The sequence below is a fragment of the Poecile atricapillus genome, chromosome 2 (genome assembly GCF_030490865.1).
Source record: "Poecile atricapillus isolate bPoeAtr1 chromosome 2, bPoeAtr1.hap1, whole genome shotgun sequence".
Taxonomy (NCBI): Eukaryota; Metazoa; Chordata; class Aves; order Passeriformes; family Paridae; genus Poecile; species Poecile atricapillus.
Window position 1 is genome coordinate 64,263,543 of NC_081250.1, and position 22,987 is coordinate 64,286,529.

Consider the following 22,987-nt stretch of genomic DNA (forward strand, 5'->3'; position numbering starts at 1 on the left):
AGAAGTTGTATTACCGTATAAAATACATCACACTAATATGATTAAAATGTTAAAAGTCACTTTTTTTGCACCTTATCCACAAGAGATACATTATCACGAATATTCTTCACCAAGAAAGCGTGAAGGAAGCCAAGTTTTATTTCACCATGGAAGTATAACATTTCACACTGACTCTATGGTCTAAAGCAGAAGCACAAGAAATAACTTCTAATAACACAATATTTCATTAACATTGGCATTTTATATTTGAAAACAGATAGCCCAGGACATTCTTTCTGGACCAGTGACTTTTGTCACATTGCAAAAACTTACAAACACCTTTAAGACTGATTCTGAAGACACTTACATGCCTAGCTCTGAGAATTACACTGAGTAGTCCCAATGAAACCAATTAGTTGACTCAGAGTAATTAAGCATTAAAGCTAATTATACCTGTTACTGAGGATTAGGCCTTTTTACTAGATTTTACAGCTAATAATTCTGAACAGCATTGCCAGTTTTGAAGTTTTGGAAAATTGCAGTTTCCTTAAAGACCTATTTCCAAGAATAAAATTATGGTTCCTAATGAAACAAAAATAATAAAAGGGTTTTGCATCATCCCAGCTTGCAGGATTATACTTGGCTGTGTTAACCCAAAAAGCCCATCAGGCAAAACACAAAGATAGAGATAACTTCTTATGCAGGCAAATTCTGCAACATCAATTTTCTTGAAGGACCAGGTTAATAACAAAGCACTACAGCAACCTTAATGTCACACGTGCTGCAGAGAGTTTTAAGAGGCATCAGCTCTGCATATTCTGAACCCAAAGCAAGCACATACCTTCCTTCCTGCTATCTCCTGTCATAACTTTCACAGCAATGGCAATGCCACTGACTGCATGCATATCAGCTACCCCCAACACAGAAAGGTGATGCATATGTGCAGTGCCACAAGAACATCACATCACGAGAACATCTCCAGCATTCAGAGAAATGGATCTTATATAATTTTACTCTTGCCAGTTCCACCATTTTGACTAACTTCGCCCTTCCCTTCAAACTGTCCTCAGTTGTATTTTTTCACTCAAGTCTGCATCAAAAATTCCTGTTAGATGACAGCTGGTAAAGCAGGGGCATCTCTCCCATTTAACAGGACTTGGAGAACATGTAAACTTATTTCTATCTGGCACTCAGTGAAGGTCTTAAGTCTCCAAAGTCAAGTACAAGAATTAAAACCACAGCTGCTGCTAAGACCTCCTCCCCTCTAAACTGCCTGTTGATATAGAGGTGCTTTCAGCCACTGCACTTAGCCCTGGGAAGGGCAGGTTATCTCAAATGGCCTATCCTTGCCACATGAAGGGCAGCTTTCAGCTTGGATGCTCATTTTTCCTGGTATGTGTACTCATGCTCCCAGGGCTGGAAAACAGCCAGGAGATGAATGACAGGCATACATCTGATCTCCAGCTATACTCCAAATTAAGTAACATTAAGATTATCAGTCATCAGTCAGCTGAAGTGCAGGCACAAGGTTTTGTAAGGCAACACTATGGCAAAGGAGGCCAGTTCTTCAGGCCCCTTTATAAAGGTATTAAGAAATGCTTTGCCAAAATCTGTGATTTGGGTTCCTAAGTATGACAGGATCTCCATGACAATAATCTGAGGGAGTGATTAGAGCAGAGCAAGAAGTGGAAATTTTCCAAGCATGCATTTTTACTAATCTTTTTCCAAAAAGAAATAAAACCTCCCACACATATTAGAAAGCCTACTACTGCCTATTTCTCTCTCCCCTATTCTCCTGAGACCAATCTTTTCTACCTGAAATCCTAAAGCCCCCACAACTTTTAAATATTTTTAAAAACACTATTACATCCTTCAGGTTAACCTTTCCATATTATTTCTAATCTGTGAGGTCCATAAAGCCAAAGTCATTGAAATTCATATATAGTTTTAGGGAACATTTATTAATATATCATGAAACCATGCAGAGTATTTTATTACGGATATATTCAAACATACACTAGATAAACAGGGAAGAAATAACACAACTCTAGATGTGATAGCAATTCAAATGACTGCAGAGATGATTAACTGTGTTAAATCATTTGTGAGGATGACCAGCGGCAAACTCAGAAATTTCAAAACAGACTTAAAAAAAATGATGGGATTTAGAGAAAATTAAAAAGGAATGGGATGGAGATTTCCTGCAGAAAATCCAGCCAAGTAATTTCACTTTATTTTCACCTATTTACAATTTACTCACCTCAGTAAGCTATATAAATATTCTTTCTTATTTTACAAAGTAACAAAATAAAGTTCACAAGCTCCTCCTTGTTCACTGCAGCAAAATGTATCATATCCTTCTAGACAAGTCAACATGTATGAGCCTAATACACAAATAACATTATCTTTCCATTAGAAAGCAAAATCATACATAATTTTTGATCCCTGAAAAGTATTCTGCATAGCTCTAGAGCTATATAATGCAGTGAATACAGTGGTACAAACAGTAACAGTGAGGCAGCCTACGATGAAGGCTGTAAGAAACCCTAGGGCCCAAACAGAGCATGGAAGGTGCCAGGACACTGAAAATGTAAGACACTTTTGATTTCAACTTTGTGCCTGGTTCAGACTGGGTAAATTCCCACATCTAAAACTAACAGTCACCCTTTGTGTCCTGGCTTTCCCCCACCAGCTCTGCATGACAGAAACAGCCGACCATGAACATTTCCCAGCTTGCGAACATTTGTCTCAGCCATTCAGCAGTTTCTGCCAGGATCCTCCTCCCTCTTTACACCCTGTGAATTAATTCTGCTTGCAGCAGCACTAACACAGGCTGATGTAGATTTTTTTTCCTCTCTCCAGAGTGATTTATTTGTCACTGCTTAAGAACAGTAAATGGTACCAAGTTCACTTGCCTTTCTAGACACAAGGACCTTTCTTCTGTACACATGGCAAAATCATGCACAAATGCTCAGCCCTTTCCCTCTCAGCTTTGCCTTCCCAGAACACATTCTAAGACAACATGTGGCTCCACACCACAAAGAGATAAAACAGATCTTTCATCACTGAAGGGGAGCAGAGATGTGTACTTCTACAGTTTGGCTCAGATCCCTGGCTGAAGTCAACAAATGACTTAAATCACTTGAGGATCCAGCTATTTCAGTGAGATTACTGAGTGACTTCAGCACACTAAAAATCTGTGCTATGCTCCAGGGCTGAGTGAGCCAGCTGGGCTCCGCAGCTTGCACAGGCTGCACCACCTCTATCGAGTTCTATCTGTCACCACCTCTTTCCCTGGTCTCTCCTGTCATTTCAGAGCCCGGCTCATGCACTTCTCCTGCCACTCCTCTGGCTTCTGTTTGGTTGCACTGCTGGTATGCACTTTGAAGTCAGGGTAGGAGGAATATATTCACATTCAAAATCTCCCCTCTCCCCATTTCACAGCATGGAAGCTAATTCTTTCTGAAGCAACATCCCCTCTTTGCTAACCCCTGGTACAGCTACTGCAGTCATGTTGGCCTAGCATCTTCTCCAAGGTATTGGCTTGTTTTTCTCCCTGAGTCTCCATTCCCAGGTTAAATAAGTAGACAATCAGCCTTGCTCAAAGAAAGGCCAACATTTGGTGACTTCCCCGAATGACTGCGGAGCTGAGATAAAGACAGCTTCCTGCACCACTTAACAAGACGTCAGTCTGCTAGAATCAGCTTTGCAGAGGATTGCAGTGTGAAGCTTACTCTTTTACAGCTAGGGAGGAGTAAGAGTATCTGTCAGCATATGGAAATAGCTTCAATAATGACTAACACTTGAAAGGCTGAAAGAACTTGACCAGATCAGCTCAGTGCAGTAGTCCCTCCCTTCCCTAACAAACATCAATAACATTCTGACAGGGATTTTCCAAGCAGCCAAATGAAGGGGTAGGCAAGAGAAAAGCTCATACATCTTGGATCATTTAGTGACTTTTAAGCAGTCTATTTCCTTATAAGTCATCACCTCTGCCAATTTATCAAGCTTGAAAGCTACCTACCATGCATTGCCATTTAAAAAATACAGTATTTTGCAACAGAAAGAATAGAAATCAGTCAAAACCTGTAATAGGTCAAAACTGATAAAAACCACTTGAACTTATCAGCTGGAACAGGACCAGGAAAGTAATTATGCTATTGGGCAACTGTCACAGATGGACAAGTTTTCAGAAGTAATGTAGGATTAGCTTTTAGATGCCTGAATCAGAAAGTTAGAATGACAATTTGAAATCTGCTTTTAAGAAGATGTGTATGAAAAGCCAAAGATGGATGTTAAGAGATGGAGCAATGTCATATTTTTAATTATAATAAAGACAACAAAAGACCACCACCCAGAAGTGAGAGCACATTCCACATTCCCCTGCAGTGCTGTACTGGAGGAAGTTGTTGAGAAAATAAAAAAATAATTTCTGTATGGAACTGATTTAGTATCAAATATGGAAAAAGAATTTATAGCTGCCTATAGTTTTACAATGTTACGTAGCTACATTAATTTTGGTAGAAGAGGTAATTTTAATCCTTTGGGAAGTATTATCCTCTTGATATGAGCACATAACTCAGATTAATAGGATTTGCATATGTATAATAATAGAGAGAATAGCCCTGGGTTTGGAAAACAACATGGTACTTTAATCAGTTTGGGAACACCAGACAAAAAGCCATACCAGGCACAACTAATCGAACCACATTTGTCAACTCATGCTAGGTAATAATTGTGAGTTAATTGATCAATATTTAGAAACAAACATTATAAACTGGTATGTTTGGGAAAATCAAACAAAGCAGAGCTGTTCATATGATCAAAAGACAAGGGGAGGTAGAAGCTGCACTGTTAATCACTTGCAAATTGTGTGTTTTAAAGACACAGACCAAATACACGCTATAACCAAGCTGTATAATTGACTCTGTGTATGTAATCTCAGTTGTTCAACAATACAGATAACAGCAGTAATGGTATAATTATAACTTAGAGCTGAAGGAGATGAAAACCTGATAGTTCTTAACTAGTGGTTGCAATTAAGGGTGGAGAAGAGCAGTATTCACTGTATCTGGTTATGGCTCATTAATAAAAGTGGATTTGAAGTTCCAATACAGCAAAGCAGCAGCTGCATGCTGCAGCCAAACTTTGACCATGTCCTGACAGAAGACAATGACTGGGGAATGCAACTTGACTCATAACAGCTGTAGAAAAAATAGCTCTGTAAGCAGTGGTTGAACAGCAAGTGCAGATACTGCATGCACTAAACGGAAAGCAAGCAATAAGCACACAAGGAAGAGACTCTTTCCTGCGCCCCGAGCACCACTTTAGCTTCGACTGCATTCGTGGGTTGAAGAAACAGCTTTACTTCCTTCCTACCACCTTCTCCCTTCACAGGCAAAGAGATACACACATCCCTGTGCACACACGTGCGCTGCCAGCCCACGGATAGACAAGGAGAACAAGGCAAGGCGGGACACGCGTCCTCCACCCCCGGCGGAGCGGCTTCAGCACCGGGGGCGGCGGACAGCGCCCCGGGCTCCCGGGCAGGAGGTCGGGCCCCTCCGCCTGCAGGGCACTGGGACACCAAGGGCGACCCGGTACCCTCTGTGGCACAGCGGCAGTGATACCAGCAACGAGACCGCAAATGGAAACCTGGTCCGCTTAGGAACAGGATGTTTTCGGCCCCCTTCCCCACACACAGAGCCAAAAAAATAAAGGCAAGAACACTGCACCTCATAAACAGTTTCAAAAGGAAAGCCTGAGCTGTGTGGCATTATCAAGTATGAGCAAAAGTGGCCAAACACATTTTCTAGTGGCTTTTTCCTCAGACTAGAGAGTTCTCAAACCCAGGCAGCTTGGTTTGTGCTTTCTGAGCAAACAGAAGGGTAAACCCAGCAGCTCAGAAATGAAGTGGGTATCAGCGGCACGTTTCACTTGCTTTTTGGCTCACTCACTCAATACTGGTTGCTAAGCAATTTTATTTTTTTTACTACTCACTGCCAGATGGATTAATGAAAACACACACTTGCACTACTTACAACATTTTTCATTTATATTTCTTGATACACCAGTACTGTTTCTTTTAATTATTTCTTTTTTAAGGAATTCCATTCCCAGGTTTGCAAGTAAAGACTCAAACTATAGAGAGCCAGGGGGAGGGGAGGAACAGAAAGAAGCTAAGTGTAATTACCAAATTCTTTGGTGGATTGCAGGAATGAGGTACCTTGAGACTTGCACATCCTCTGGGCCTTGTGGCAAAAACATCATGTCTAGCTCAGCATAGAGATGTGAGGCACCAGGTGACCTGAAGGTGCCTTGCTCTTAACTGGTTTATCTATTTATAACTACATGTCATAACATTACCTGAGAGAACAAAAGTCAGCACAGTGTTATTTCAGCAGTCAAATAACCATACACAGCCTTTTTTTATTTACACTTTGCACACAGTGATGCTCTTTCTGTTTTCACTTCCAGTTCTTTATAGAGCTGAAACCTGGCACTTGCACGGTCTTCCAGCCTGTGCCCTGGAATGCCATCCAACTTACCCATGGTCTGGTAATTTTTTTAAAGTCATGATAAGAGAGAAATAATGACACACCATACAATGTAGCCAACCGTTCTGTCAGTGGTAAAACCAAACTGTGCATCAGCCATTACCAAGGGTGTAATTGCAGCAGGGATAACAGGAGGGGGAGGGGAATCTGTTCCATCCCCAAATGGAGAAGAAAATGCATCTCTGTCATCTTCAACTTTCTGCCAGCTGAAAAGGGGGAGGAGGGATGGGAGAGACTGCAGCAGGGCAAACAGTAACTCCAAGGCAGCTCTTTTCCCTTTACAGCTGGCAGTGAACCGACAGGCTCAGCATCAAAGAATGTTACACAGTTGGGTCATTTTGTGTGGCACTGCTGAGACATGAAGGAGGATGCAGTACTGCTGGCTACACATCCTCTCTCACGCTGTCCCCCTTCCCAAAGAGAGGAAGTCTGGTTTGGTGCAGAGAATCAGCAGAAAGAACTTTCTTTTCTTTTGTTTTTGAGAGCAAGTCACCTCTGGTGTAGTTAGTTTGCTGTTGACAGAGCTCATAAGGAAAGGTCAAGAAAGGAGGGAAAACCACAGGCCTAGCAGGAAAGAAACAGGATAGTTTTGTCATGTGCAGGATGAGCTGAAGGGGACAGCTTAAATCTCGAGGGTCGTGAGGAAGAGGAGGCAAAGAGGAAGGCACAGTAGTGGAGAAAGGGGAAGGAAAGGTGAGGTAGAGAACTGAAGGAGGTTCATCCCAATAACAGGCAGGAGGTGAATACAGGGAGCTGGAGGTGTGTTGGCAGAAACCATCAGGCTGTACACCCATCGAGAGTCCCAAAAGGCAGCACTGAGACAACTGGGGACCTCATGAAACTAAGTGGACAACACAGGTGCAAGTTTTCTTGCACTTCTGAGGCACAAACCCATCAGAGGAAGAAGGCAAAAAGCGAGCCTTGCAATACACCAAGGGCAGCGTCTCCAGGAGGAACGCCAGCACCTGGCGAGGAGGGACAGTGCAGAAGCCTTGTGGGGATGCGCCACGACGCCGTGCAGGGCGAGAGGGCGGCGCTCTGGGAGAGGGGAAGCTTCGAGGGGCTGAACAGAGAAGGGCAGCCGGCGGCCGGCTCACCCAGGTGAGAGGCAGGGGGCAGGGGGAGCCGGTCCGCGGGCCAGGGCCGGGGGAGGCCGGCGAGGTGCGAAGGCGCGGGCCCCTGGGCAGGGCCGGGCGGCGGCGCCGGGGGAGCCCGCGGGCGCTGGCGGGGCGGAGGGCGGGGGCGGCCCCTTCCCTCCCTGCCTCCCCCGCCGCCGGTCGCGCCGGGCCGGGCCGCCTCTCACCTGTGTCGAGGTTGAAGGAGATGCGGGCCTCGGCGAGGTAGGGGGTGTCGCTCTTGGAGCGGACGCGGCGGATGGGTCTGCGGTCGATGTCCTCCTCGGAAGATGCCGCCATTAATGTGGGCACGGTGAGCAGCGTGGCCCGGCGAGCTGGCGAGGGCGAGCGGCGGTGCGGGGCGGCCGGGCGAGGAGGGGGCGGAGGGGGAGAGAGGGGAAGGGAGGAGGGAGAGAGGCGCGGGAGGGGGAGGGGAGGACGGGGAAGGAGAGAGGGAAAGGGAGAAAGGAGCGCAGGGAGGGAGGGGGAGAGACAGGGAAAACCCGTCAAGGATCTGCGGACGGGAGCGGCCGCGGCGGCCCTGCCCGCTGCCCCTGCCGGGTCCCGCCCGCCTCCGCTGCGGGGCTCGGAGCGGTGTCCCCGGCCCCGGCGCTGCCGGCCCCCGCCCCGGGCAGGGTCCGGCCGAGCGCCTTTCCCGCCCCCGGGGGAGGTCCCGGCTGAGGTGCCAAACGCCGCCGATGGGCCTGGCCGGCAGAGGTGCCACCCCGCAGCAAGCCCGAACTGCTCCCTTCTAGCCCAGGGCGTCCAGAACTCACAGTAGAGCTGCCTCAGGACTTGGTGGGATGTCTAATGGTGCATCCCTTGCCCTCTTTCCTTGGGCAAACCCATTACGTAAAGCGGGATGGTGTGCCACACCTTGGCAGTTTGAAATGCCAGGGGGACTGAGGAGCCTGCACTCAACGTTTGAAACTGACCGTCACTCAAAGCCCGGGGCTAGCCTTCCTCAGTCGCTTCGGCAGGACTTTGAGAAAAATGTGACCATCTGCAAAAACCAGAGGCTCCGTTCTCCGGCTGCAAACTGGGCTCGGTGATTTGTGGCATCTCTGTTTCTCTGTTTAGTAATCAGCTCTTAATGTAGACGTTCTTACCCTGTGGTTTATAGGCTGCCTGCCGTGTTAGGGCTCCAATTTTGGTTGGTTAGTGTAATATAAATAATTAAAAATGCTATTTAAAAAAAGTGGGTAGCACAAAGGTACTACGTAAAGTAAAAGTTAGACAGTTAAAAACAGTGTACTAGCTCATGCCATTTAATTCAGGGCTTTTTGTTTTAAAAAAACCCAAAACCATTCTGTTTAAAGGCCCTAAATTGTCAGGACTTCCAAAATCTTTTGTTTTGATCAACTTCAATGAGAATAAAAGACCAGGGAAGGAATGTTGGGGCTCACTAACTCTGAAGGCAGTGATAATAACAGTAGTTGGTCTGAATTTTGAAGGATGGCTCTCTTACTCATTCCTGCAGCATCAAGAGTTTTCTGTTACCAATTTGTTACCAAAAAACAGTTTTCTGTTTGCCAATTAGTCCTATTGAGGTTTTGGGTTGTGCTCCTGTTCTTCAATGGCTGTAACATTGGTTTTAGCTCAAGTTTTCTGTAATCTGTAATCCCTTCATAAACCTTCTCAAGAACTTTCATGTTTCTGGATGCCTGGAATTGATGAGACATATTTTGTTTGCAAATCAATTCTATTTTGGTGTGATCTCACTAGCTCACCCTGGCTAAAACAGGGAAAAAGTTTTAGTTAGCACTTGCAGGGGAATTTTGAAAACGATCCCTGTTCATACATATGCAGGTGCTTGTAGTTAGACAGCCTTGGCATCTTTGGATGTCTGGTAAACCACCACATCACTTGTGAACGGGGAGGTACCATCTGGTCCATCTGCATCTCGAAAAGAAGTCTTTAATTAACATCATATGCTGTTTAGGGAAGGTGTGGTCTTACCATTATCAAGGTTGAAGCAAATCCGAGCTTCTTCCAAGTAAGGGGTGTCACTCTTAGACCGGAGTCTTCTGATGGGTCTCCGGTCTATGTCATCCTCAGAAGTTGCTGTCACCAGAGTGGGCACAGTGAGAAGAGTTGCCCGGCGAGCTGGTAAGAAGAAATAAATGAAGATGAAAATAGGTGAAGAACAGAGAAAAAGAAAGGGGGAGAAAGAGGTAGAAAAAGAGTAATAATACGAAGACTAGAAAAGACAAGAGAAGGAAAATCACTCAATGGAAGAGATGATCTATAACAGATAGTAGAACAGGCTGTTTGTTACAAGGCCCTTGCCTTATATTCTACATGCTGCAGAATTTAAGAGCTGCACTGAATGATACCAAGAAAAGATTGCTGTCTTGTGTGCAAGACACAGGTTATAGCTCTGTTGTTGCCACAGGTTGCACGTTCTAAGTTCCTAGTTTTGCCACTAAAACAATTCTTTTCTCAACTTCTTAATAGCTGCAGTCTCTCTTTTCCTGAATGCTGTTTTTGAGGTTGTGATATCTGAAGAGTGGAAATATTGAAGTGGTCAATTAATTTGCAGATATCAGTGGAAGCTGTACTTGGAACACATAATGTGATCGTTATTCTTGACAAGATGCAACTATTCCAAAATTCAGTTTCTTGTTGTCTTGCCGTGGACATTTAAAATTAACAGCTACTTTTTGCTCTTGATCACTTTATGTCTTAATTGTTGTGGAACAGGGAGAAACATAATTTTCATTCTGTAGGAATTTTGTGAACATATAAATTCATTAATATTGTAAAGCATTCATATACTTTAGTGAAGCACCAATGATAAATCCACAAGAAAATTAAGATTTCTATCTTCTAAACAGGATTTAAATGGCTTGGGGCCATGCATTCAAGGAGGAGAAAGCAAAATATTTAATACTGGCTCATTAAGTGGGCACTGCCCACTCCATGCACTGATGAAGCAAATGGTAGGATAGTAAAAAAATTCTGTCATCATGCAATTAGAAGCCCTACTATAATCCATATGTATAAGGAGACTGAATTAATGTTGAAGAGGCAAGGTTCATTTGGGCATTGCCTAGGTATTTAGCTCTGGACCTTACAGCCTTGATAATGTCCCTTAAATGTAGGTGTTTTGTATGTGAAATGGAATTATGAGTGGCTGTTGAATGCTTTGGGCATTAAGCCTATAAATTACAAATCACAAAGAGAAGAGCCTCTATAAATATATCCACCTAAACTCTCTCTCTGAGTAGATAAAAGATTATCACAAATGCTAGTTGGGATCTGGCTGATCATGAAAGCATGAGGACTATGCACAAGTACTTTCTCCTCCACCTCGTATATAATTTGAAAGAGAGTTTCTGCTTGAAAGCCTGTCCTTACCTGTAATGTGGGCCTATTAACATTAACTACCATGTGGAACCCTGTAAGAGCCTAGGAGGCTGAACTCTAAATGCTTCTTGCCGTTGGGACATTATCTAGCATAAGAGTCTTTATCTCAGGGCTTTTGTAAAGCATCACACTTCAAATAACTAACAATGAACTATATTTTCCCATTGGGACTGGAGAGCATGACTGATAGTGACTAAGAGCTTATTCTGCAACTTACTAACTGTGATTCTTTCTTTTAAAAGTTCTTTAGAGTTTCAAATGAGACCTGTCAATCAGTAGCTTTCAGATGCCTAAAATCTGACTAAGGTGTTAGGTATGATAGCATATAATTAGTATAAGTTAAAAAAGCTGTCATGCTCTATTTTTCAATTTGCAGTATTCTGTAGTTAACTAAACAAGTAAATCTGTGCTGCTGGAGGTAGAGGTTATTTCTGGTCTAATTTACTTATTTTGTGTTTTAAATAGATTTCTTTCAAGTTTTTGCTCATTTCTAGCCTAGCATTTGAATTTGAAGTAAAAGCAAAGGGCAGGAGTTGAAATTGATTTAATGGGGTCAACTATTTAGATTAAGCTAAAGTAAACACTGCAACTAGGCTGTAAACCCTTCCTCCCTTGTAATAGGGAAGTACAATAATGAAGATAAAAGAGAATGGAAAATTTCTGCTATGGAAAACTTTATGCATTGCATCTTCGAAATTTACACTTAAGGAAGATTTATCTATGTAGGAAGTCAGCGTTGTAAAAATCATCTCATAAAACAACCATGTAAAAGATGTGTCTTTTAAAACCGGCATTATTTAGCTGTAGTTAAAGTCAGTGAAAGGGCACCCATGCATTTCAGGGCTAGCTGGATCACAGCGCAGAAGTATATCTGAAAGAAAATCCCAACACCAAACTACATATACATTTATAGTAAACAGGGAATAAGAGTAGGCTTTTTAATATAATTGTTTATAAATCATTTTTACCTTTTGGGTCAAAATATTGGGATCTGGCTTGTATTCATTTTGACTGCAGGTAGGTGGATGCTAGAAAATGTTTCTTGGAGTAATCATTATGTATTACTTTGACAGCCATCATTATCTACCCTTTGTGTATATTACCAAAAGAAGTTTTCAAGAATGACTGGAAATTTTAAGTAAACATTGAAAACATTTCAGAGTAGGCTAATAAGTATTAAAACATTTTGTAATAAAAACCTAAGATAAATTCTTACATGGCCCCAGAACTGGAAAGTATAGCTGATCACATTCTGGTATCTACAGAGTGACGCTGAATGTTTATACCTGCCATGAATGTAACTGTACACACTCTTTTCCTCATCCACAGCAATCTTTTTTTTTTTCCAAGAATGACGCCATACATTTTTTAGTAAAGCTGTCAGTATATGCCCAGTGTGATTCCTGGGCCCATCACAGATAACCCACCATTATCTCTAGCTTCAGCTGCTCTCCGCAAACCAGCTCAGTCTCTGGGACACACTTTAAGGAGATAGTTTTTCAGGAAAATTAGGAAGTATCCTCTTGAAGGTCTTGGAGCAATGGAATGACACTACAATACACATTAAGGGACCCACTTACTCTGCAAATGGATTTGAGACCAGTGTTGAAAAGCTCAATTTAAGGAGCCACTGTAACAGCATGCGGAAGGGACCTCAGTCATTTTGTTAAATTCTTTCATTCTATTTTCATCGTTCCTCATACACTCCAATTGGCATATTGTGGCAATGTCTTGTCTGGTATTTGTTAGGAAGGGAAAAATTTCTTAGGAAGGGAAGAATACCTTAGAACTATAAATGCTGTAACGTACATCATGTGACATGTTAGAACTGATTATATATAATCTCACATTTATTTGTCTCAAAATATTGTATGTTACTGAAGTGCAACACAAGCATGTCTTTGAGAGAAGGGAAAATAAAATATGTAAATTTTTATATTACAAGTTCAGAGGCATTTTTAACATATAATTTCAATATATTTAGTTAGATCTACAGCTGGTCCCAATTTTTGAATACTGTTTAAAATTACTGAAAACATGAAGGGTGGTTTGCAAAGAATTTTTTATGCTTTCCATTTTTTCCATTAAAATACTTTTGCACATATTTTAATAAAAATGTTAGTAGTAATTTTTGTTTGCCAAGAACTACCTTTATGTTTTGAAGAGTTATAGTATTGATTTTTTTAAAACATGTGTTATTTAGAAAAAAATTTAATTGGAAAAATTTCAGAGGTGAAATGGCATCTTCCTAAAAATTAATTGGAGAAAACATGGAATATTCATTTAGATTTTTCCATCCACTTTTACCAGTCAGCCTTTATTAAAATAGCTCATTGTTGACACAAGTACCCTGGTCATTTCTGACTCAATAGGGTCTTCACCTAGAAACCCTAATTTGCAGAGTAGATTTTGACCTCAAAGTGGCAAATCTTTGAAATATGATTTTTATCTTAGTACAAGTGAAGTGCTAAAACATTTCTTGTAGATGTCTAGATGTAGAAAGGGTGTGTTTCTGATGAACAGAGTCACAAGCAGCTTCAAATAACACTGAAATAGCCACAAGGGGGATGCTGCTTTACATCAGAAATCTTAAAGGCTTTTCTGAGGAAAATATTGTTTCTCAGGGCAAATTTTGAACAACTTTATAAAATACCTATGAAAGTATTTTAATTGCAGTCCCAGTCTTGCTGATTGAATAGGATTCTTCTTCCTTGCTGCTTTTTTTCACTAGACAAACATCTTACTTTGCTAGAGAAAGATCTTACTCAGTTCTCCTTCGTGCTTCTGTGGAGAGGGCTCACCATGATGTAACATATCTGCATGTAGATAATGCATGCAGAAATGTATTTTTAGCTAAATGGAAGTTTTAAAAATATGAGTTCGGGTACATTTTGATTCATCTAGCATATGATACTCCTCTTGCGCTAAAGAAACCTTATTAGGATGTGAATATTCTTCCTTAAAGACAAACCAGGCAGTGGGTTCAACTGAATGTTTACCAGGAAAAAAGGTCTTTTGGTCTGGTTTAATTCCTCTTCACTTTATCAGTTGTATTTAAAAGAAGATGGAAGGACAACATTTGAAGGATTACATTTGGGAAATGGAGTATGAGTGGCAGGAGAGGCAGAGGGTGGAACATGTGGAGAGGACATAATTTGTCATTTATGAAGAAAGATTTATAGGCTTGTGTCTCCCACATAAAAACACAGAAGCACTTGCATATGGATTGCTCTGTGTCTCTAAAGCAAAGCTGTTGAAATCTGTCTTGATGGACATCAGTAATCTGAAACAAAGTACATAGACACATTGTATTCAACTACAGGCCCAAGGGTCACAAACAGCAGTACCCATGCGAAAAGATATCCATGTTTACGCACACTTTGTCCTGCGGGTTTGTGGTATTTGGTAAAAATATGCACAATACGCCTAACTAGCATTTTTTGTACATTTTAGGTGAAACTTGCTTGTTTCTCTGTGTCCAAAGGCACAGGCTGTTCTGAAATTCTCAATAATGGGGATATGCCAGAATAGGAGGTGGGGAAAGGGTTCAAAAAGTTTGAAAAGGATGATGAAAAGGTTAATGTTGATCAGTTTCTTGATGGTATTTGAAGGTAGGGATATTTTATTAAGAGTGCACATTTGATGTCACTAATTCTTCTTCTATTGATGTCAGTCTAAGAACTAGTTATATCACATGAATAAAAAAGACCTGGAAGCTATCATAACTTAGAAAATACGTTAACATATTGGATGGATTAATCATAAAATTTTGGTGGATAGAGGGACATCTAGAGTGGAAGAATTCTGGGTTAGGATCTGGGGGTTCTGCAGCAATATGTTTCTATAAAATACTGGACCCAATTTAATATGCAAAAGCAGAAGGACAGTAGCAATGAAGAGTCAGCAGTGATTAAATCAAACATCTAGACTGAATCAGCACTGACTGAATTAAAGTAAATGAGCAAAAATGAAGCACAGTGAAATAAATATTGTGGAAACATAGAGTAACAGAAAAATGTGGAATTAAAACTATACCTGAGAGTACTTAATTAAACTGTATCAAGAAGAATGATTCCCTGAAATCTTTTGATCAGTCATGGCCTGTGTGTCCATACAAACTTGTTATCCCCGGCCATATTTACTATATTTTTATTTCTTTTTTTTTTTTTTTTTCTTTCCATTTTTTATTCACTTATGCCCCTGATTAATGTAAATTAATCAAGTAAATTACAGGAATGTTGCAACCAATAAAAGCATACCTAATGTAAGTGTATCTGTAACTTATTTATAGGTACAATGGATACTTTAAGATAAACCTTCAAGAGGGTTTTGTTCAATTATTTAAATAGGTGCAGTGTTTCTTACCAAATGGCCTAGCAAGCAACTTCAAGGAATGTAGCAGAATCTTCAAAATAATCAACACAGTTAATTTTAAGTTGGTGTGCCCTCCAGATGCCAAAGGATATAAGACTGGAAAAGTGAATGCACATCTCTCCAGGGAATTAGAAACTATTTGATTGAGTCAGAAATCATGTGAGAGCTGAACCCAAACTCCCAGCAGGGACCTGAGAGTCCCACTGTGGTGCAAAGCTGGATGCCTGCAGCCCAGAGTGGCATCCTGACATCACACTGTGCAGCCCATGCTGTCAGACTGTGGTGTGGTGCTAGAGGCACTAAGAGAGGCTGAGTCTTGGGCCTTCCCTCAGATCATGGCTGCAGAAAAGTGCAAAGTGCTGTCTATGATGGGCAAATCCCCTTTTATGGTGGTACCTAAAGATTTCATTTGCAACGTACTGGGCAGGAATTATTCTTCTCAGAGTTCATCCAGGGGCTCGACCCTCTTGTATACAAAGGGAGGTTGGAAGGGGTTCCTCAGCTCTTAATCCTGATGAAGCCTAGGCAAAAGCCAGGTACCAACAGCTCTGCATGACTCCTTGCACAGAGTGTAGTTGGCTGTGCTCAAGACAGGCTCTTTGACACGGTACAGCTGTTGGAGAAAGAGGTTTAAGAGGCCCTGACCAGCTTTGGAGCTTCTTGAGAAGGAAGCAAGAAGCCTCAGTAGCTGCTTTCTCCCTGATTTTGGAATTACGCTATGGCCACTGCCCATTTGCTGAGCAAGGCTGCAGCTGTGCCTGTGGCTGGCTACATTCCTCACTGATCCACATCCAGACTGCTGACTTCATGTCCTGCTTAGTCTCTTGCCTGCCTCATCATCCATGCACTTGTCTGGTCATCTGGACTCCTGACTAAACCTGGTGACTGTCACCAGACCTGCTTGGCTTGTGTGCTGCCATGCTTTACCTCATAGGTGAGGCTGCTGCCTCTGCCTGTTTTGGTGACTCTAGGTTTACTTTCCCTCATGGAGCTTGTCCTAGTTTAGGGCAAATTAGGGAGGAAAACTCACTTCCGCTGCTCCTCAGTGCAGGCCTGCTCAGCTCTATCAAATGTGAGGTCTTTGCATGCCTGAAAGCATAACTTTCACATAGAACTTCAAGATCAATGATGTCTCTCCAAGACATGGCTACAGCCAAGATGGGATCTGCACATTTACAGCTTTGGATTACACCTTTACCCATTTCTGGGGAAATTATTCCCTTTTCTGCATTAGATCCTGTCTTGCCTGTCCACACACCATTCCTCTACGCAAACAAATGCCATTAGCACAGACATCTTTCACTCAAGTTCACTGTCTAGGCTTTCATAATCATTATAGAGGCAAGACATATATTAACCCAAGGAAGATGTCTAAGATTAGGTGAACCTTGCTTTTAAAATTACTTTTTTTCTGATACATGCCAAGCTGGTTAGAACTCTTAGGTGGAAAAATCTTCACTGAGGTTACCTGAGGGATAAGTGAGCTAAATCCTATTCCAGGCCACATTATATCTTTCAGCCCTTGAAGCTGAAAGCCATGATTGATTTGTATTTAGAATACATTTGCAGCCAAGAATAACCAGTATCTTCCAGACTCTTCAGAAGGTGAAGGCTTTTTCGAAAATGGAAGCCTAGCTTCGTGCTTAGCTTTCAGAATCAGGCTTTCCAAGGGCAAAAGGCTGGATCCAAGGGATCACAGTCCTTTCTTTCCCTGTTTCTGATTTGCAGATGCGTCACCAGGCATTACGCACTTGGCAAGGACATCCCACCAGCTCCTAGATTCCAACATACAGTACAGAAGAGACAGTCAGGAGGGCTGCAGAGCTTAGGATATTTCTGGCTTGTGTTTGAAGACTACAGCCAGCTGGCTTCATTTACCAAGTTTTCTAAATCTAGCTAATCCTACTGCCAGATCCAGCTTTGTGACTTTTCCATTCCTCCTGCTTCACTTTCCTTGAAGGAAACAGGGAACAGCTGTTTGAACAGCAGATACAGCCTGAATGGGCATGCATTTCTCTGCTCTGTGCTCAGCCCATGGAAGTGAGGTGATGGCTGCTCCTGCAGAGGAGAGGATGGGAGAGGTGGCAGCTCATAAAGTAACACCTCTCTCCTCCTACACTAAAACAGCAAAGGCAGTTTGCTTCTTTCTGCAGGACTAGGAGCAAGGTGTGGGCATTAGTGCAGGCAGTAAGGCGTAGAGAACTGGTGGATTAGTTGCTGGAGGATAAAGCCCTGTCTCAGTCTGCTTGTTGAGGTCAGAGTATCACACATTCAACTACACAAGACCCCAGGACAGGTCGAATTTGATGTCATCAGTTGTCAATGACATCATAGCTCTTTGAGTTCCTTTCCAACATTTTGCAGTCCTATTCCTTCCCTTCTCTTCCACCCACAAGGAACGGCTACAAATGAGAATAAGTGCTTTACAGCTGCCATTTGTAACATTGTCATGTCATTAATGTAAAAACACTGGAAAGATTTTTTTCTTGATCTGGAGTACTAAAGGGTTGAGATTTTCAAATCTCACAGAACAGCTGAGTGGGTCATAAACTCCCATTCTACATTCTGTAAACAGAGCACTTTTTAATGCTCTGTTAATATATAACATAATAATATAACTACAGTACTAATAATACATATATTGTTTTCTGATGTTGTTTCTAATTAAAAGGCAGAATACTATAGCCTTCTTTCACTCAGTTCTTATTGCAGTTTTAATGCATATACACATGCCGTTTGATAGTGTGATTTGCTAATAGCATCGTGTTACTATATCAATGTCAAATATTATTTGCAATCCCATTAGGCAGATCTGTTGACGATGCTTTCTTGCAGACCTTTTATTCAGTTCCATACAAGCTACTTGAGCTATGCTATTTATTGCAGATGAGTGCCTCACATTCAGTGTGTCTTGGGGATGGTTTCAGAAAGTTAAAGCTAATGGAGTTAGCCCATTCCTCAGAAGGTGGAGAAGGAAAGAAATATGTTGGTTTTGCCTATGTTTGGAGATATCATGCTGTTATCTCATATAGAAGTGCTTGTTTTTTGGAAGACACCCTTAAAATTTGGCATAAGATACAAGGGCAACAGGAGTTAGCAGAGCTGTATAGGCAGCATGAATGCATACTCAATAGTTCTTCTGTACTGGGGCTAAAGTAGCTGAGAGAAAGGGGATATTAGAAGTTTAGGGCTATAGATGGTGAAAAAGGCATTTACTACAGGAAAGCTTGATGGTTATTATTCTTTCAGAGGCTTATTATTTGACCTGCTGAAACTGTCTGTGGCACCTCAGAGATGCTCAGTGAAAGCCTCCTGAAATGTCTCTGCACAGGCCACATTTTGTCTCACATCCTACTGCCACTGCAGTTGTTCATCTGTTCTTCCCCTCAAGCACCTTTCTTGGTGCCAGGGGGCTGCTGTGTTGCAGCATTTGAAAATGTAAAGCAGAAGCAATGTCTCTTCTGTGCTCAGAGCAATTTCTCTGCTGGCACTCAGCTTGCTGGAGAGCAACTGACCAGAAATACGAAGAGAGGGGAGGTTACAAGAGTTTGGGGAAGAGGCCTCACCTCAAGCGTGTAAAGGTAAGAGATGCAAAAAGCAGGAGCTGTGGGAAATGCAGTAAAAGGAGCAAGAAGAAAGGTGAAAAGTGGAAGGGTACAGAGCCTAAGTGCAGCATGGCTTTTCTATCAATGTTTCTAGTTGTGGAAGTAGTTGGGGTCTAGGGCACAGAGGAAGCATGTAATTGGTGACTTTCATAAAACATTCACAAGCAAGGGAACAAAAAATCTCCAAGTCTCAGTGCTAGTTCCTATTTGTTTTTGCCAAGGAATAGAAGTTCACATAACAGATCTAGAGGTCAGCCCCCTGCTGATGACACTTGTATCAAGGAATATAGTTCTGCATAATGGACTTTTTTCCTTGTTTTGGATTTAGTAACTGATCAGTACAAACATTTCTATATGTGCTAACAATATAATTTCTCCAAGTATGGGTAGGATAATGTTTTTTTCAATCTTGCCTGCTTGGAAATAGCTACGGTGAAGGTGACCTGCGCAACCCTTACTAGTCACATTGTGCACATGACTGTAATAGACTTTCATTGCATGAACACAAATTCTTTCTTCCACAGTTGCCTCTGTATGTTGCAGTTCACAGAGCATTTGGATGATGTTGATAATTTGCTATAGTTCATAAAGCAGTAAGATGTATATTCCTGAATTTTAGTTTCAATGGAATAGAAATGGTTTGTTTCCATAGAGATATCACAGAATAGTTATGGTTGGAAGGGATCACAGGAGGTCATTTAGTCCAACCTCTCTGCTCAAAGAGGATTGAAGAACATATTTCAATATTACTTCTGTAGCAATGCCCAGGTGTTTGATGCATCTTAGAGACACAAAAAAAACCCCAATCATTGCCCTCACCTGTTTTTTTCCCCAATTTTGTGGTGCTTAGTATTTGCTTCTCTTGTTAATGCAGGAAGCTGTGTTGTGACAAGAAAGACTGCAACTGGTAAAAATGTTTCACAGCAACTGAGGCAGCAGCTAAGCAGCACAGCATGCGCTAGGCAGCAGCACCTCAGCTGAGCCAAAGGTCAGAGGTGGTACTGCTCCTACCACGGGCTAGTGGCATCGCATGGGTGGATTACATCGTACTCTGGGAGAATGGCCTCCAGAGGGAAGGCCAAACTCTGTTGTCTAGGCTTTGCATTTGATAGCAACCAATGGAATTAATTGTGGAAGAAAAATGGATCTCATTTTCAAAAAACAGGCAGTACGTAGAAGCAGAAATGGCTGATAGAGCTGGTTAGCTCTTACAGTTTTCTTGAATTTAATATGGTGTTTAAAGTTTAAAGAAAAAAAAACACCCTTCTCTCTGAAATTGCAAGTTTTCTCCAAATATAGAGCTGGTGAGAAAAACGTGAACTGACTTTACCAAAAATATCATCTATGTCGTGAACAAGTCTCAACTACCTTAAAGGAGTGGATCTTGTTTACCCTTCCCCTCTCACCCTGCTGCTGCTCTGTGGGGGCCAGCATTTCACAGGGGACAAGGCAGACCAGTGAGAGCTGCTGTTTGCAAACCACCATGTGGAGGGACTGCCTCAGGGCTTTCCCAAACCAGTTTTTCCAGAATAACATCACCTTATGATCCTGACAGCACTGAGAAGAAAAAGGAGGAAGGGAAAGGACACCACAGGCTAACTCAGCAAGCTGCAGGCCATTGCTGTCTTGTCCATTTGGGTTCTGCAACAGCAGAACCTGGATCCTGGCATCTCTTTTTACTCCTGCAGCACACCCAGCAGCTCTCACAGTCCTTCCTTATCCTCTGAGAGGGCAGATCAACCCCACCATTTTTATTCTTGTAGTCCCTTTGAAAGCCCATACATTTTGAAGGCCTTACCCTGTGCCCTCTCAACACTTATGTCGGTCACTGGCCCCTATCTGGCCCCATACATTTTAACTGTATGGATAAACTAGTAATTTTTAGTGCCAGAGTTTCTTACCTTGGGCTCCTTGACTGTAAAACAGTCTGTGAGCAGACTCGACATCCAAAAAGTAGTCCATTTTGAAGGTGCGTTGTGTTTGTGTACAATACTCCGGTATGAACGATCAGTCAGATTCCTAGAGAAGATTACAGAGATGTCAGAGAAAAAAGCTGGTGGGTTTCTTTGTGGAAAGAACTGTGTAGGCAGTCACTAAAGTACTTCATCTGGCATATTAGGGTCAAAGTATTTTCAAATCACTATTCATAGAACTTCATAAGCATCCTTTTCTATTTTAGAATGTTTGATTCAAACCCTTGTCTAAAGACAAAAAAGAAAAATGCAATATTAGCAAGATTCCTAGTATCTTCCTAGTACAATCACCTGTATTCTAGTCACAGTCTCCATTTCTTAAGACACATACTTGGATTCACCTGCCCGTTACATTTGCTCTTAAAAAGAAAATCAGTCAGTGACCTCCTTTAGCCAGATTCCCAGCCAGTATCTCCGAGTAGGCACTACTGTAACAGACTACATCAAAGATTGCATTCTTGCCACTTATGCCAAAATGCTGCGCTAGAAAGGAAGACACAATATTCTGGATATTTCACTCCACCTAAGTGGACCAGAAGCCAGCCTTGCCTTCCCTCTCTCCTCTTGCTGACCAGAAGTAGGAACAGAACATACCACCATCAGTTTTAAAATATGTGGTAAGAGCAATCATTAAGAAATGGTAGGGTACTCCTAGAACTGTTTTGTAGCTAAGGTTCATATTTTTGGCATTCTTTTGAAGCTCAGCTCTGCCGAGATCCTAGATTACAGCTCTCCAAGATGTACACTGAATTATGTTTGCCTATACTCCAGCAGAGTTCCTGGAAAAATATTGTGACCCTTCCCCAGCTTCATTACTACCTTCTGCATTTTATTCTACTCTTAAAAACTCACATAGAAGAACCAAGATTTGCAGAAAACACTCAACCTCGTTCTCTCACCCACACCACAGTTCACCACAGCATATAATCATAAGCATGCAAACAACTCTGAACAATGTGTATTTTAAGACAGACGGACAAATATACCTCTAGTCCTTTTCCGTGCAAACCTAACAAAAAGGTTTGGAGCAGGAAGTCTGACTCTTGCTTCAAGTAATTCCTTTAATTTTGCAGTGAAAAATCAGAAAACCAGGTTTCCAAAGCTTTACCTTTTTCCTTTGATTCAATTCTCATCAATCAACATGCAGTCCTTTTAAAATTCAGAAGTCTGTCCTGATGAGAAAACTTTTACGTTCCACAGCAATTCACTTTACTGTAGCACTCCCAAACCAGAAATGATACTTACTGCAGAGTATCAAGGGCTGTCTGGCAGTGGTGTAAGCTCCAGTAGTTTCAAGGAGGGTTTCTTTGATCTTACTAAATGTCCCCAGTGTAAGCAAACAATTTTGATTGTTTGATTGGAACTCTGATGAATAATGCATAACGTCAACTGGACTTCCTTTATCAGATAAAAATGGCCAGGAGATGCTGTTACTTAGCAACAGGAGGTGACACTACGTTCATCTCCCCCACACCCCCTCACCCTTCGTACTAAAGAATTTAGCCCCTGATTTTGATTTGATAAAAACTTTCCCAAGGAAAAAAAAAATATCTATATCAAGTTTCCTTAAGAATTTGTGTTACACTTCAGTCTTCCTTGTTGCATCTCATATTCTGAGATATTTTTAATGTTTCATAATGGTTAAATTTAAACCTAACATTGTGTTTTATCTAATAATTTGCTTTCACTAAGTAAAATACCTGCTTACTTCATCATTTACCATAAGGGTAATGAGATTGTTTTGCTATGACTATAATGCAAATAACATCTTGAGAAGAGATTCATTTCTTATCTGGTACTGCTTGTTGGACAGGCAGGCAGAAAAGCAACATACAAAATGTTTCAGTGATGCTATGAAATATATAGAATATTAAGAAACCTTTCCTATTGCAGAATTCCTACTTAAAGTAATTCATTCTTGAAGGAGCTCTAACGTCTGATACAAGCAATCTCAAGGAATCATTGCATTTCTGCATAAGATACAGCCTTTTACAAAATACACAATGTAGCTTTTT

The 22,987-nt window shown here is 41.7% G+C and overlaps 1 protein-coding gene across 1 annotated transcript in view; it reads right to left on the reverse strand.

The window, feature by feature from the left end:
• PHACTR1 (phosphatase and actin regulator 1) overlaps window positions 1–22,266 on the reverse strand; it is a 294,138-nt gene extending 271,872 nt beyond the window's left edge. Inside the window, exons 1-4 of the mRNA XM_058832069.1 lie at window positions 22,218–22,266; window positions 20,901–21,018; window positions 9,611–9,757; window positions 7,840–7,986 (exon numbers count right to left, since the gene is read on the reverse strand). Of these exons, the coding sequence (XP_058688052.1) occupies window positions 7,840–7,986; window positions 9,611–9,757; window positions 20,901–20,961 (355 nt within the window). The 5' untranslated portion in view covers window positions 20,962–21,018; window positions 22,218–22,266. The remainder of the gene's footprint in view (window positions 1–7,839; window positions 7,987–9,610; window positions 9,758–20,900; window positions 21,019–22,217) is intronic.
• Window positions 22,267–22,987: the final 721 nt, after the last annotated feature.